Raw genomic sequence first — 17,038 nt, forward strand, 5'->3', positions numbered from 1 at the left:
TCCGTGCCTGGCTCCGGAGGGGAAAATGCAGGAAGGGTGCAGCCAACTCCGAGGCTCACCGACATCTCCCCAGCCCCGAGGCAGCGCTGCAACGGGCAGAGACTGCGATGGGAACAGCACAGCTTCCCCCCCCCGTGAGCACGGGGCGCTGCCGACAGCTTTGCACAGGTCTCAGCTGAAATGCTGAACTCTCCTGTCACGCACAAAGGTACGCTCCAGGGCTTCTTACAGAACAAGAGTGCCTCAGGCGCCAGACCCATCCTAAAACCCATTCTTAAGGCAAACACTCGGGCCCTGGCCAGGTTGGTGGGTGGTGAAATGCAGTTACGGCGGCAGCAGCGATCAACCCTGCGGTTACAGTAAATCCATTTCCAAGGCAGCTGGCAGAAATGCTGCACTCTCAGGCAGAGGGCAACTGCCTCCGAAGGTGTCAGCAGGGCCTCAAGTCTTATCTACGTTCAGCCCAGAAGCACACACACCTCTCTCTCCTTCCCAGGAGTTCAACGGGAGCAGAAGGACCGAGCTGGAAGCTGGGTTGTGGCAAGAACAGGCCGTGGTGAGAGCTGGAGAGGTTGCTCCCCGCTGACCTCGGCCCAGGGCGAGCACGACCCCTCAGAGCAGGGCCCACGCACCCACGCACCGGCCGCTCTGAGCTCCCACCGGGCGAGGCTGACACAGGCTGCAAAAGTCAGATCCTCCAACACCTTTTATCGGCAAGCGGGCTGACCACATCAGATATCTCATTGCCGGAGGCAGAGCTCCAGCTCTCTTGTACATTATTAGAGAACACAAACTTGATTTTTCAAGCAGATAAATGAGATTTGGAGGCCAGCTCCTCTCTGTGGAGCTCCAGTAGCTATTGCCACTCACGCAGCACCTCACCATGATCTCTGGAGGGCTCTGTTCCTTGCAGATGCACCAGCCCCTTCTTCTTCTTCTCTGTCTCTGCCTTGGAGAAAAAACAACAGCATTCCACGTCCAGCAGCTCATCCTCCCACTCCCATCACAGCTGAAGCTCTTGCCAGCATGAGTCAGGCTGCTGAACGGGCAGCGACAATTTTTTCACATCATTTATATGTGGGGGACTAGCATCTCTCTGATTGTCCTCGGGAGCTGTCCTGAAAACAACTCCTCCCTACAGGGCTGCTCCTGCTTCTTCCAGGCAGGATGAGGGCACTGAAATTTGCTGAGCCCAAGCATTAGACAAAGATGGGTGTGTATATATGGGCAACACGTGTTTTGCACAGCCTACCACATGCTGCTGGAAGCCTGGCTGTCGCTTTCTGACCTAACAACAGCCACACAGGGAGCAGTTTCTCATTTACAGTCTCCTAATCCAGCTCCCCAAGGCAGGACTAGACAGAATAGTGCACACAGCTCCCCGTTTCTGCTGCAGTTCTGACCCACACGCTCACGTGCCCAAAATCACAGGCGGTTGTGAGCAAGGTCCAGATCAGGGCATGTTGGCTGGAGCAGGGAAGAACTTTCCTTTCCAAAGGCAACCGCAGCTGCCCACAGCTGGGAGCGGGGCGGGAGGGCCCTTCCTTCTCCAAGAGAGTCCCTTCACCGTGCTCAGTGGTGGTGCAGCACAGTCTGGAGATCCTCCGGCAAGGAGCCGATGATGGTCTCGATATACAGCCCCACGCGCTGCAGGGTTTCCTCCTTCACAGGGAGGTGCTGGCACCTGGCTCTTACCTACAGGGAGAGGGAAGAGAAAGAGGAATTTCAAAACAGCTTCAAAGTTGTTCTTTCCGCTTTGCCTTTGGCAGAGCAAACTTCACATTGTCTCTTCAGCTGGGGGTACGAGACAACAGACAGGAAACTGTCACCTGAGCCTCAGGGAGATGAAAAGAGCCAGCACTTTGAATCCTTTTCTACACAAACACTAAAGTTTCACGACTGCCCCATTTGCCAGTTCTCCAAATCAGGGAGTGAGAACAAAGTTTTCTAAGCAACGAGTATGACCTGCGTCCCTGGTCTCTCCCTGCCGCAGGGATACAGACAGAAAGGAGTGAGCACAGGAAGAAGGGAGGAAAACTTACCAGCTTCTCACGAAGTTTTAGCACCAGGTCTACAATCTCCACCTCAGACTTATCCTTCATCCAGGCCACAATGTTCTAAAGAGAGAGAATAGCTTTCTTCAGGGACATTTCTTCTTTACAGAAGCTTTTCTCAAAGGGATACCCCTAAGCAAAGCCTGAAATAAAAGTGAGGCGGAGGTTTCTCATCCTCTTTCACAACTCTGCTCACAGCACTTAAGCCTAAATGAGCAAGACTGAGCTCTCCCCACTTTTCTGACCAGGACAGCATCAAGCTCTTGCCTGCAACAGAAGAATCAAGGAAAGATGCAGTAATACGCAGGCAGTGCAGGGCTCCTCTCCTCCAGTCAGCACCGTGAATCCTGTGCTGTGCTCAGAATTTAAATCTACTTGCCAGAGTCAGGCCTGTTAAAAAAGGAGACAGCTTTGGCATTCCCCACACCATGCCCAAGGCTCTGCACTGCTGAACAGCGAAGCAAGCGCTGCAGCTGAAGATGCACCTGGGTAGGATGCCAGAGCTTCTGGGACCACCCCAGCAGCCGCTCAGTTTAAGAAATTGTACCAGCGGTCACTACTAAAAATCCTGCCTGTTTTCATTAGGCTTTAAGGAAGCCAGCACCAGCTGACGCTTCCAGCCTGGCACTCTGTTGGCTGGGGAAGGGCCTGATGAATGAAAAACAGTTGACAGAAGCAGCCAGAGCAGGACCTGCACTGGCTAACAAAGCAGGGGAGCTGAGCTGCTCATGTTCTCGCCCCCCACATGCGCCGTTATTCCTGTGCACGGAGGGCCACGAGGCAGAACTGTGATTCCCGAGGGCACCAAGCACTGTCCCCCACCCATCAGTGCAGAATCGAGGTGCGTCAATAAGCATCCAAGGTAGCACTGCCCTCGTCTCCCAGGTTTCAGGCCTGAGAAGGAATCAGCTGGCGTTGGGTTTAATACCTGCAGCTGGAACATACCGCTTCACAGATTGCCTCCAAATGAAGGGCCTCCAGCTTCTGGGTCATTTCCTTGTGCCTCTGACGGTACCAGCCATCAAAGTTGGGAGACTTGAAGAAACGCCTGCGGAAAGAGAGGTGACATTGAGAAGGGGACAGAAGGGGATCCCGAGAAGCACGCTGGCTCCACTGCACACAGATTCCCCTTCCTACTGCAGCAGGGACAGCTGTGAGAGGAAAAGCCATTCCGATTCACAGCGTCACTAGGGATGGTAACCGATTATGAGCTAATATGCACTTTTCCTATCTTGTCTACTCCAGAGGCTTCTCTTCTGTCAGGCATTAACACGACACAGCTGAGCAGCTTTCGCAGGCTGTCACCAACGCGAGGGACCATCCTGCCAGTCTCACACCTGCCTTGGCATCAGCTCGCGCCCCAGCCAATGCAAGCAGTGGGGCTCTTTGCCCTTCTGTAGCCTTATCTTGGCCCACTTCTCCTTTGGAGTTATGGTAACTGGGATGGTGCAACATGGGAAGAAATTCACATTCCTCTTGCTTCATTCCTCTCCTTTCCTGATATTGAAAGCTTTCAATCATTTGCTATCACAGACCCAAGTCCCATATAATCGGTGATTTACATCTCTCCTACATAAAACATAAAGGTATCATCTAGGATACGTCAAAAGATGTGTAATTTACAGCTCCCCACTGCAATACAGTAATGAACCTCTGTTTTTACTGAGCTACGCTGGGAAATGAACAGGGGGCAGCACAATACCTGTTTTTATCTCAGAGTGTTACAGAATTCTAGACCAAATTCAAAATGGGATTGAAAAGCCACTGACTGAAAGACAAGGGTTGTGGCAGCAGAGACGGAAAAGGATGAGAAAGCCTAAGGTGCCATACAGAGCTGAGTAACGGCTACTTCAGCAGCACAATCTTTGCAACTCGTTCATTAACAGTGGGGATCTCTCAGATGCTGTATTTCAGCATTCTCTATTAAGAGTGGCCCACTTAGGATCTCTTCAAGCCACTTCCTCAGGCTACCTGCAGAGAGCACTTCACCAGCAGAACTCTGTCGATGTTTGTACAGTTTCGTTTTGCAACTTCAAGGACTCTTGCTCGTGCACTCTCCTCAGCACAGTGCAGTCCTAAACCCAGCCAAGATCTCAAGATGCCACTGTGATACAGACTGACTTATTTTTTAATTAACGGTTTGACTCAGGAAGACAAGAAATAGTATATGTACAAAATCTCGCACAGTTAAATGTGTAAACTTCTCCATGTACATCAGTTGCCTGCAAACCTCAACCAGTTTATTGAAACAGCTTGTTGTTTCTTACTATTTCTCAAAATATTAGATAACCAAAATGAAATCTGTCTACCACACCATAAGGAGTGGAACTGCTTGTTTTCTGCTGAATACATTAAAGCAGAAAATGGTACAAACTTTATCACAGCAACAAAACGCACTAATGCATGATAATTGTTTCTGCTCACTTTCTGGAATGTTTTTGCTTCTCTGTATTTGTATATCTCCCATTTTCCTTCCCACTGGCTCTCCAATTTCTGGATTTTTCCTACTCATATTATGATAAGTGTCATCTCCATCCCATTTATAACTAATTATCCTTTATGAAAAGGATGGACAAACTCTCCTGCATGCTCTCTTAAACTCCACCTTGAGGAAATTACATCCTTCTGTGTTCTAACAGCATTCCCATCATGCAGTAAAAATGAAATGGCCATTGTCCTGAATGCTGTACAAACACATACAACCACTACTGGATGAAGACCTACAAGTCTTTATACCCCATCTGCCCAGGACCAGACACTTCAAGAAGAAAGATTCCCTGGAGAACAAAAAATGATATAGCTAACATCAGAGATGAGTCCCCTTCTTCTCCAACAGTGAGGACTTGGTTTAAGTTCCTGAAGGCAGAGAGTTGACAGCTTCTAAACCCGCCCTTAAATGAGTATCTACTCATTTAAGAGACTACAGAAACCACAGGATTGATTCTGTCCTGCATTTGCTCTTCCTGACCATTATCAGTTCATCAATTCTTCATAGCCATGAGTGACCAGTCTCTGTCCTGAAACTCCCTTTTTGCTCCCAATTCTAATTCGGGATTTGATATTCATTATAACTTGCACCAGCTCTTAAGGGGATCAGGCAAGTAATTACCAAAATCTTACCTGTAGAGGCCTAACCAGTCACCCTTAAGTACACAGGTAAGTTGGGGACCAGCATGCTCAAGGGTCTTCATGAAATCTTCCTGACGGAAAGGACGAATCTGTGGAGGATTCTGCACAACAGAAAAACCGTATTACATGGCACCCAAAAGAAACCGGGGGAAAATGAGGTCTAGATTTACAACGGAAGAGGCTGCACAAGGCAGACTCAGTAACTATGAGAACAAAAATGCGTGAATATCTTAACCAGCCTTGCTAGCAAAATTCAAATTAGATTCACAATAGCTGAGGTTACTGCAAAACAGGAAGCATCTGTCCCAATGTTTGCTTCAAACTTTTTTTTTTTTCTGAAAGGAGTAATAACCCTCCTCCTTCAATGAGGGAAGTTCACACTTCAGTATGTATCAGGGTATGTGATCAGCATACAGCATAACTATTCCCAATCCTTGCAGTCAAAGGAAAGCAGAAGCGATTGGAAAATTGAACATACCTTCCATGGAGTAATGGCCCTCTGCAGAGGCATCAGACTTGCAATATAATGCTCCTAAGAAGAAACAAAAACCAAAAGAATAAAATAAAAGTTACAACAATCAAGGAGCCTCTTGCGTGGTCACTGAGTTTGACGGTCTTCTCCAATGCATCTTAGGCACAATCAACAGCCTCACACCCTGTTTTTTTCATAGTTGCATTTTACAAGAGCCCAAGTTTTCCAGCTTGTTTCCCACCAGGGGCTAGGTCACAAAACCATGCTGCAAGAACTCCAAGCATGCCATGTGAGAAAAGGTCCAGTGGGAAGAAGTTGGCAGGAGGGACTAGAGTCTGAGAAGATGCTCTGTCCTCCCATGTACTGTCTCCTAAGATGATGTAGAAAAGAAAGTGGAGGAGCCAAACTTGGCCAACTGGACGGTCACCCAAAAAGTACCAGCAGCTTTCTAGTGGGACTAGACAGGGAAGGCCTTGAAAGCAAACATTCACTAAGATGCCTTAGGGTGGTGATCACCACATGGTCAGGCCTCTTCAGCTCTACAGCAAAGCTTTCCAGAGCCAGAAGGGAGGGTTTCACACTGGCAATGGGTTCGATGCCAGCGTCAGAGGGGAAGAGGAATGTTTTGGGCTCCCGTCCCTTCCCTATATATCTGCTTTGATGACCTGCTGAAAAGAGCAAAGAGTTGGCGTTAGAATCAAATAACAGGGAACACCTATTCCTACACTGCGGGAAACAATGTTCTGTCTTTACACACAGTCTGCTGAGTATCCAACCCGCAGACTTTTATGCTAATTACTGAAATTTGCATCCAAGAGACATTTAGTTCCTTCCATAGAGTAAAACATCTCTGTAGAGTGCCACATCCTGAATCTATTAGAGATGCTCAGGTGCAGGTGAATAAAAGAGGGCAAGGGCAAACTTGTCACTCAAACCTCTCCTGTTCACCTCCCCTCCCCTCTGCACCACTCTGACAAGTCTCTGCTCAACTCACCAGGGGAATAATGAAACTCTGGGTGAGCTCCAGGAGGTGACGCCTCAAAAGGGCACTTTGGACTTCAGACGGGCGTTTCCGCTGAATCCCCTGCAAGCACAAGCAGGGCATTCACAAAGGTCCTATTCTTATTCTCTATGATGCAGAGAGACGCAGAATTTGCAAACGCTGCAGCTATAAGCAACCAGTCCAGAGTAGTCTGGAAAACTGTACCACCCAAAATAAACATTCCCCTCTCTAGTTAAACATATCACTCATGTTTCACTACATAGAATCTGTTTTTTCAGACTCTTTTTCGGACACGAATTGTTCTCAATTAGGTTATCATTAGCACCAGCATTTAATCCATAATACCACGTGATAAAATTTAAAACTGGCATGATAAACATGTCCAAGTATACTTGGCTAAATCATCACACACTGTAAAAAGTCTGTTCCTTTTGGAGAGTTTTGTTTGTTTAAACCAAGCTGTTAGCATGGTTTTCCCACAATGACATACAGGATGTAGCAGAGCGGAAACTGCTTACCTTTAGTAATCTTTTTATCAGGGTTTTGTCTTTGTGAAGGAATGTTTTATAAGAAGTATAGATTCCTAGATTGAAAAAAAACAAAACCAGGAAAAAAACAAAAGTTAGAAACAAATCTTTTCCTACCTATCTAGAGGAGGTGCTATTATACAGTGTGAGGACAACAAACTGAAGTTCCTAGCACAAACCCTGGCAGCTCTGTGTGGGTGGATAATAAAAAAGAGTATTAAAAAATAATTTAAAAATTACGAAATTGCTAATGCAGCCAGTACTCACAGCAGGATGAAAGGACACTGAACTACCTCAAGAACCTTCTTATGCTAAGCTTATGGTGAGATAACTTACTGGAGTTGGCTTATGGCTAGGTCTGAGGTGAGCAGTAAGTTAAGTGACAGATAGCTGTACGTAGGTAAGAAGTTCCTTTGACTTCCAACCCATCTAATGAGCAGGTATGATATACAAAATAAAACCAGGAAAACGAGCAGCTGTTCTCCCAACACTAAAATAATTTGTTCAATTAATTTATATTGGCCTTTTCAATCTCAGAACAAAGATGTACACTTTTGCTGTATTAGGTGGGCGATGCCACTACTGTGTAGCAGACCAAGTGTGAGAAGACGATAACGTGCGAGAAGATGGTAACACCAAAACATCCATTTGTTGAGATGCAAAGAATAATGTATGCCATGTTTGCACGCCTGCAAAATCCCCCTTGTGGAAGGGTAAACAAAATTAAATTATGTCTGACTAAAGGACTTACCTGGTTTTGTGTCTAGAGTTTTTAGTTTAGCTAGTTTCTTCACCTTAACTTGCTTGGGCAGGTCTCCTGTGGAAAGACATCAAATGACTAGTTCAGGCTCCGAATCTACCCTCACAGCCACAGCATGCACATGAGAGACTTTGCGCTTGAGAACATTCAGTCCTACACTTGTACATCTTAAATCATATCCTCCCTTAACTCAACTCTCACATAAGCCTTCTCATCTGCTAACTTTCCTGCTAAAATTTTGGAACAGGAACGTGTTAAGGAGGCATTGCAAAAAACTCAACTCCTCAACCTAGAGGTTTTCTTGGCTTCATAGACAATAATCAGAGTCTCCCTCTCTCTCCGCCTCTCTGTTCTTCCCTATGAAATTTTCTCTTTCCTGCCCAGGAAGGACTTATTTTCTTAATGCTTCAGGAAAAAAACACAGCAAGTTATCCTCTCAACGATTTGTCTTCACCACTCTTTGTGCTCATCCTGCACATCAACTGAGTCAGCACCTAGACTTCCCTTTGGTTTCCCAGCTCTCTCAGGAATGAAGGTGTGTAAAACGATGGCTGGCACTGCAACTGTCAGCTCACTATTAGCCTCTGACAAGGTCTACCAGCACAACAGGACTTCGGTTCCACCCTTACCTGACATTCTGAGCTCCCCAACCCGAAGAATGTGTGGCCAGTGCTGGAGGGTTTTGATAAAGAAAGGGTTTGTGACTCCCACAACAATATTTGGCCTAGAAAGAGGGAAAAAAAGGCAGGACAATACTCACCTTGGGGTTTCCTTCACACAGACAGTGGCAAGTGGGTAGCAAGGGTCTACTGGCTACTTACGGAGCTTGTGTCCTGGTGGTATACTCTTTAAATTCACTGTCGTGGATAGTAAAATAGGGGCGGTAGTCACAACAGTACCTCAGAGGAGCAAGGCAGCTGTAACAATAGACAGAATAGTTGCCACATAAACTTCACAGAGGAGGAATGTGTCTTTACATCAGGTTTATGTCCTAGAGCAGTGTTTCGTCCTGCCAGAGGCAACACTTTGGAGAAGTTCCAGGCTCTTTTTTTTTCTTTTCTTTTCTGCTAAAGCAGAGTTCAAAGCTGGGGAGACAAAAGCTCCTCCGGGCTACGAACCCAACACAGAAGATTCATTTTTACTCTTCTCTACCATTGGTGGAATATGAACAAGAGTCTCCCGCTACGGTATTTGTCTTACATGCCACGTCAGTGGCAAACTAAATCTAACACAACTGACTCAGCAGAAGAGTGGATCTGAAAGAGAAAAACTGCCACCATTTATGAGTATAGTTACCCATATCTCAGAATCTGAGGGCATTACCTGGTAAGTGCCAGAACCATTTCTGAAGAAACTGTAGGGGATGGTGCCATTACAACAATTGGCTCTCCTAGTAACATCAGCTCCCACAACATCTGGATATGAATTAGCACCGGCTGGAAACACCTGTTAGTGAAAGGAAGAATGAGGTTAGAAATGCAGTTCAGAAAAGACCAGACACAATTACTCCATATAAGCCTATCCAGGTGTGCTTCTATCTGGGAATTTGAAACATAGGAATGATTTTTAGTATCCCACACAGAATGCCATGTGTCTTTACACATACTGTTGCTCGATCATTTTATACATGTTTAAAGGAAATGCTTTAAGCAATGTAAAGCAACCTCCTGATCATATTGCTCTCAGTATGCTTTTTCACCTCAGCAAAGTAAAATGCGTGTGGATTACAGCAGATGTACGTCTATTAGAATAGCACCTATAACGCTGAGAAGTTTGGTTCAGACACACAATGTGTATGCTTCAGAGCTTAAGGTGATCCCCAGCTGAGGCCAGGAAAAGAAACCCTCCTCTAACCAGGACAGAGGGGTTTGGTTAAGGGCAGCGCACCTAGGTTTAAACACCGCACAAGCTCTGCAAGCCCAGTATTCTAAATGACGCTCTGCAAAGCAATAATTTTTGATTTCTCATTTGACATCTTCACTATACCTATGATGTACAGGATACTAGGAGCAGGAAAAGAAGATGGAAAGGAGAGGGTTGCAGGGATGGTGGCTCTCACCTGAAGAGATCCAGTTCATGAATACTGGGGAGAACCAGTGGGGCTGGTAACAGATTCTAAATGAGGAGAGGGGAAAAAAAAAAAAACAACAAAAAAAATATCAAACAAATCCGAAACTGTTAGTAAATGGGAGCATCCTGACTGAAATGTCCTCTAAGCTGACCACATCAATCACAAAGTAGCTCCCTCTACAATAAGCACAAAGAGAAGAGAACAAGGTTAACGCTCAGAGGCATGAGCCAGGAACAGATCTGGATTGAGCATTCAAGGTCCAGATGAATTTCCTTTGCTAGAAGATAGCCAAGAATCCCTTCTTTTCAAGATGTGAAAGACTTCCTGTGTCTGCTCCTTTATTGTCCAGGCTGTCCTCTGGTGCAAGGCAGACATAAAAATACAGATAGAGACAGTAAGGGTTGGTAGTCTGGGTACCAAAAGTTGTGAAATATGACAACATTATTCAAAAGAGAGAAAAGGCAAAAAATCAAATGAACAAGGATTAAAATTAAAGCTGAATAAAAGCAGTGAAGATGCTCAGACAGTAATGCTGGAAAACAACAGAGAGGACTAAGCTAGGATCTCGTGGAGACCCACCTATGCATGAATTCGCAGGAAAGGCAAAGTGAACAAAACCAGTGAGAACAATGCACATACGTAACTTGAAGCACACAAATTCTGTGCAGAGAGTCCTGTTTTGAAAGACACAGGCAAGAGAGCCTGCAGTTTGAATGCTGTGGGTAGCTTAAACCACATTAATCCCAGGCCAAAGTGGTTTCAAACAGGGTAAGGCTGAAAGAGTTCCAGTTCTTCTCCACCCTCCTTCCTTAGTACTCTAGATTCTGCTCATCACTGGCTTATGTCATGCCACACTTCATCTCACCTCTTGATTGAACTGCTTCACTGGGCTTGATCCTGGCTTATCCACCCTTGATGGGATTCTCACCTAGATTACAAATAAGAACAGACAGATCATCCAGGGAGATGGAATCCGTTAGCATGCACACACATTTTGCTTTCTTTCCTGAGAACCATGCATGTGAGAAAGCTTCCTCAATTATCAATTCTCATTGTACAGAGGTTAGGAATAAAGAGCACTTTTAAATCCAGAAGAAAAGGGAATACACGTTCCACTTCCCAGTTTGCCTCAGTCTGCTGCCGAGTACAGATCACCAGCAACGAGTACCTGAATGACAACTCCCATCACTGGAAGGTTCAGAGTCTGTCCTGGCACTGGAGGCGGCCACTGATCAATCTCATTGCACACTGCAGGCACACAGGTAAAGAAAAAAGTTTAATCTGAAGGTCAATATAGCTAATTCAGCCAGTCCTATGAGCTCTGCCCATTGAATTACCACTCATTCCTAGTTCACGTGTCCCCCTGGCTAGTTGCAAACAAACACTATATCAAATAATTGTGCAAGTTCAGGTCAGACACCAGACTTACGTCTGTACCACCGTTTCCAGTGCAGGCCCAGCAGCACTATACTGTTGATAAATCATGATGAAGTTGAATAGTGCAATAAAGACCTAGACAGAGATGTAGCATTAGCAGTTTTTTCCTCTCTCTGGGAATACATTGTACGCAAGACTGACAGCATCATCTATTAAGGTTGTCAGACATTTCCCATTAATGCATCCTTTACAGCTGTTTATAATTTTGACACGTCAGCCACTTGGATGGAAGTTGTTCCCTGTTGGAATTTGTTCCAGAATGAACTAATTTGGAACATTTCAACTGTCTTTCAGGAGCCTCCTGATAAAACCTCTGAAAGATTTCAATACCCAACCCCTCCTCTCCTAGATCTGACTGCTCACCTGCCTCCAGGCACGGCTCCAGCTTGTCAAAGTATTCCGGAGCAATCAGCTGCAGCAAGGACTGGAACAAGTTCACATATGGAAGGCGTGACACCAGCACCAAAGACTGAAAAAAGGCACATTTAGGAGTCAGAGACCCCCTGACACGATCACTTCTAGCACTGCATGTACTTATACTGCTTACTAGAGGGCTACGCTTAAAAAACAACATCAAAAACATCAAAGAGCTCAAAAGCAGCACTTTTACTGGTGGAATTCTTGCTAGCTACCCAGTCGTTGAGGCTTCAGGCTTTGGGAGACCCTGAGTATCCACACAGGCAAGGAGGTTTTTGTTTAATGAAAAAGCACAGCCGGCAGCTTCTACCAGGGAGCCACTGCAACTAAGATGGATGAGATTGTGACCCAGCAAAGGATCAGCTGGAGAAAAAATATAAATAAATTGCTAGTAGCTTCAAAGCAACCAAAACAACCACTTCAGATGGAGAAGTGCAAAGGAGCAGACTGTTCAAAGGGAAATTAGGTAGATAAACAAAATAGAAGAATTCTGGGGAAGAACAAACAAAGTAACTTGAAATAATGCTGATTTGTTTCCAGTAATGCCTTTTCTGTTGTTGTTCTGGCTTCTTTGTGAACTTTCTAGTGCTTCTTTGTGAACTACATCACTATTTTTTACAACTTTTCCAATTCAGTCCCACTGGGGGTTTTCATTACTATGCTGATTATTCTCCTCCTCTAATCATTAATGAATACATTAATTAGGATCCAGTCAAAATTTCTGCAGTAGTCATTTAAACACCTCCTTTCCAACCCAAAACTTTGCCATTTGAAATAAAAAAACCCATCCAAGTGTGACAATATACTTCACTGAGGAATTCAATGTGCCCACTACTTTTGTAAGTCTACCAAAGGGCAAGGACATTAGCCTGGTATAAACATCTGTTCATCAGGTCCCCATGCTGTCCAGTTTCTCTAATCCTCCAACTTTTGGAGTGACCAATCCACTGCTTTAATGGAGATGAAAAAAGAAACTCACTTCTGTATTAGCATGTCTCTTTGAAAGAAACTCCATGTCACCGCCCAGAGTTGGAGGAGAGAAAGCACAGCAGGCCAAGTTAACTGCTGGGACAGAACAGTGAGCCCATCTTCCAGCAAGCTACCAGACTGATCTACGATGAAGTATTGCTCTTGGAAGAGGAAGTGTTCAAAGGCCTTTTGTTTGAGAGGATGGCATTTTATCTTTTGATGTGAAAGAACACCACTGAAAGAGTAATTCCAGGGAGCCATGGAGAAAAATGGACCTTAGGATCAAAGTAAAATATTCTCCTTCTCTAGAAGAAGTCTGAAATTCCCCTTTTTTTCAGGCAGTGACCATAACTATCTGTCCAAATAATACAAAGCACTTTGCATATTTATGCTGAAATAAACACGCAGTTTATATTATTTTTTCCAGTGTCTGTGTCAGGAGAATTTACGATAAGAGACAAGGGTGGTGAGGTACCAGCAGTGCCACTGCTGCTAGTTAGGAGCAATCAGCCCAGCAGGAAATCCATTCCCAGATGGCTGCTAGGAAGAAGAAAGATTAAAGCAATAATGAGAGTAAGGTTAAGGGATAACTAGCACAGACTGCAATAACGAAGTATATCCTCTCGCTGCCTGTGACACTAGAGTACATGCTGAAGCACATGTTGGAGTACTTCAGGATCCCATGATTCAGACAGCAGGTCACTGCTCATGTGATTAAGGCACCATGGCAACCGCATCCAGGTTTGTTTGGAATTACACTTTCCACATACCCCTGTTCTCCGTGACCTTTGCTGTTTCCTGCAGAAACTCTGTGGGTGTCACGTAGGAAGTGGTGCATTTTTACAGCTATGGATAGGTACCTTTTTACAGCTACGTACCAGTTGAGAGTAGCAAGCTATCTGGTTTCAGTACTCACCTTCTGAAAATAACCTCTCTTCATCGAGCTGTCCTTGACTTGCCTGAAGTATACGTAACCAAAGTAATGAGCTGATTCCCGCTGCAAGAGAGACCAACAATGCTGTTATCGAGAAACTGATTACCGCTATCGCCAAACGCCCTCCAGCCACTGACCAAACAACGCACCTCACTCCTGTTGGGATACAGTTACAGCACTCCCTCCTATTTACCAACGTTATCCATGCTCAGCTATCTGGGAGAGTTTACCAAATGGGAAGAGAGAGAGGAGATACAAACAACTAAATCCACAAAGAATTACAGCCTCCAGGTAGCACCTTTCACTAGCCCCGATCTGCAGCACCTTCAGGGCCATCATCTAAAAGGTTATTGAGGTTTCCACCAACGCACCCAGCTGAGCCAACCCACTGAGCTCATCCCGGCAGCGCTGATGTGCTCTGACTGTCAGCTGGCTTTGCCAGCTAGAGGATATTGTATTGTTGAGGAAGGAATACATCATCTTCAGAGAGGAGGAAATGTCATCTACCATATCCGTTGCGTTCCTCTCTAGTCAGGCATTTAAGGCAGTACCAGTCAAACTTTGCTCACGATGAAGCACAAAGCTGAATGATGTTTCCTTCATAGCATCCATGAAAACTGACAGATTTAATACAAATCCCCAGCGATCGTTTCAATCACGTTATGTCTTCCAAGTTCCCGCAGACATCAGGAGGAAGGTTAGTTATCAGTGCCGAACACAAAGCCCATCCTTAATATCATTTTTTGAAGCCCCACAGGCCCCAAGGTTTAAGGCACCTTTCTCTTCCCAAATACTACTTTTTCACAACAGAATCCAGTAGTACTTTGGCAGTTTTATTTCCCTTACCTCTTCACAGCTAGGTGAATCTGTGAGGCAGTGTCCAATTGCTGCAAAGCAGTAAAGATGTATGCAAGCTGAAAAATCTCTAGACCAGGATTTAGGAAAAATCCTCCTACTCCCTCTCAGGTCAGCAACCCACTTCTGGATTGTATATCACAAAAGCGTATCACAAAAAGACTGCAGAAGTGTTAAAAAGGCACATGTACAGGAAGCATCATCGCAAAGGAGAAAGCAGAAGAGGACAAGCTGATCTGATGGCCGTCTGCTCAATTAAAAGAAGCAACAGTGCTCAGCACATCCCTTATCTGCATGAAATGGACAGTTCACTGACGGAGAAACCACAACTAACAGACACTCCCAATATCAGTGCTCAGGTGTGGTTAAACCAGCCCGCATATAGCAAGCCAAAGCGTGGATCTGCAGCATATCAATTATTCCGCCTGTTTTTATGTACATAGATCCTGCAACAAATGAAAAGAACTGTCATCCCTCAACAAGAGAGGTGAACATCTAATTTACCACAAAGACATTCTTGTCTTGCCTCACGGAAACATGCACAGGTAGCCGTGCACTCTGTTGGATGCCACCTGCGTGCCAGCGTTTATCTTTTTGCTGTAGCTAGACATGACCGCTGCTCTAATCTGGGGTCCCGCTGATTCAGTTCCACCTCTCAGAGTAGCTGGGATTCTCAACGTGGCCCTCTGTGAGTATTAACGTGGAAGTAAGTCCCTGTGCAGAAAGCTTTCTCCTTTTCTCCTATTCCCATGGCCAGAGAAAATGAGTATTTTATGCATAGAAAAGTATATTTGGCTTTTAACCCAATTTTGCTTAGCAGGTATAAGTAGTGCACTGAAATGCAACTGACCTGCAGCGTTAGGGGTGCTTCTCTGTTGTACTCGCCATCATCCTCATAATGAGTGGTCCTCTGTCCCCCAGACTGACGAAGGCGGAAGCTAAACTGAGTATCCCCCAGGCCACCTGAGACAGAGAAGATCACAAATGCTTAGGAAGAAGTTTTAGTAAGGGAGAAAGCTGGAAATTGGTTAAATCTGAAACGCTGACACAAACAGGGATGCTGATTTACAAGGAACTCCAAAACTGAAAATGAAGTGGAGAGGACAGCATAAAGAAACCCCCAAAACCCAGCAGAAGACGGGAAGAACCCATAGCTGAACACAAGAACTGGTATCACTAAGCTAAACCTTGCCAGGCCATTGCTGGGGAATTTACAGACCTTGGCCCATACCACCAGTCCTAAGTAGCTGCAGCCACCCCTTCCCCTCCACTGCGCTGAAAAACCTACAAACAGCCTTAATCCAAGACCACGCAAACACTGATTTTAAGGACAATCCCCTGCACAGTAGTTCTAGCAAACGACCCAGGTCACACCATACTGCTCACCCCCGCACCGGGCATACTTTGTGCAGCAGGTGAAAAACAAGCGTGAAGTCCTCCGGAGTTTTCATCGGTTGGGTAGGATGGGCAGAAGGAGTAGGGCTGTGTACGTACAGAGAGGTCAGTCACAAGGAAAGACTTAAACAAAACCAAGGCTAAACAGGCTAAGGCACTACAATGGGGTGAGAGGACATACTCCCTTCCCACTGTTCACAGATGCTCTGCTCTGAAGAACAGTAAAGTCTGTTGTGTGTGTTATGAAGATATTACTATTAGTAAACAATTTACTTTAATAAAAGGGACATTTAGCCTGAGTGTTCACTAAGCTCTGAGAAACTAGTGAAAGTACATCCTTAAGAACATTTAAAATTAAACTGGGCAAAGCTGTAGAAAACTTACAGTCAGGAACCAGTCTTAAAGAAACAGGTACTGGGATGAATTAACACGCTTATTTCTTACTGCCGTCTTTCTGATTTATAAATACAAGCTTTGGGAATACTTCCGCTGTGAAAGCATCCTCTCCCCATCTATTTCTCTTCACTGAGCACTTCGCTGACAAACACAGAAATGCCGACAGTCGACAGCTGCAAACCTCAGGGAACTTACCCTGCATGACTATTTTTTGTATTTTATTGGCACGGGTGAAGCATGAGTGCACAGGCTTATCAAGAAATTGTCCTGTCACCCACTAGATCACAGATTCTATATCCAGAGAGCAATCAAAATGACAGGAAGCTTCTTTGTTCAGACCTAAGGCCTGGGTGCTCCTTGATGTCACAGTTCTAGAAGATACAGCCCATCAGTCTCTGCTGCATCAGAGGTGATGACTCACTCTTCCCTCTTTCCATCATGAACCCATTTCTTTCATAACAGCAACAAACCACCCCGCAGGCTGCAGGCAAGGCCAACAGATGCTACCTACCTGAGTAGGAGTCTGGGAAGGACAAGTAGCAGATACTAGTTTTCTGCAACAAACAAAACCACACAGTAAGAAAACCTCCATCACTGCTGCTCAGTATCTTTAAAACTG

At 45.3% G+C, this 17,038-nt stretch overlaps 1 protein-coding gene across 1 annotated transcript; it reads right to left on the minus strand.

Moving 5' to 3' along the window:
• Nucleotides 1-1,378: 1,378 nt before the first annotated feature.
• Nucleotides 1,379-16,973, minus strand: DENND6B (DENN/MADD domain containing 6B; the record flags this gene model as incomplete). The annotated part of the gene is made up of 18 exons (XM_009701158.1): nt 1,379-1,695; nt 2,043-2,117; nt 3,000-3,102; nt 5,175-5,284; nt 5,662-5,715; nt 6,650-6,739; nt 7,177-7,241; nt 7,937-8,002; nt 8,575-8,669; nt 8,767-8,862; nt 9,269-9,391; nt 10,005-10,060; nt 10,882-10,944; nt 11,185-11,264; nt 11,817-11,922; nt 13,756-13,836; nt 15,479-15,591; nt 16,931-16,973. Coding segments are annotated over 18 exons (1,542 nt in total), but the record flags the coding sequence as incomplete, so codon positions are not given.
• Between the last annotated feature and the right edge of the window lie 65 nt (nt 16,974-17,038).

Source organism: Cariama cristata, unplaced genomic scaffold (assembly GCF_000690535.1).
Source record: "Cariama cristata isolate BGI_N322 unplaced genomic scaffold, ASM69053v1 scaffold10755, whole genome shotgun sequence".
NCBI lineage: Eukaryota > Metazoa > Chordata > Aves > Cariamiformes > Cariamidae > Cariama > Cariama cristata.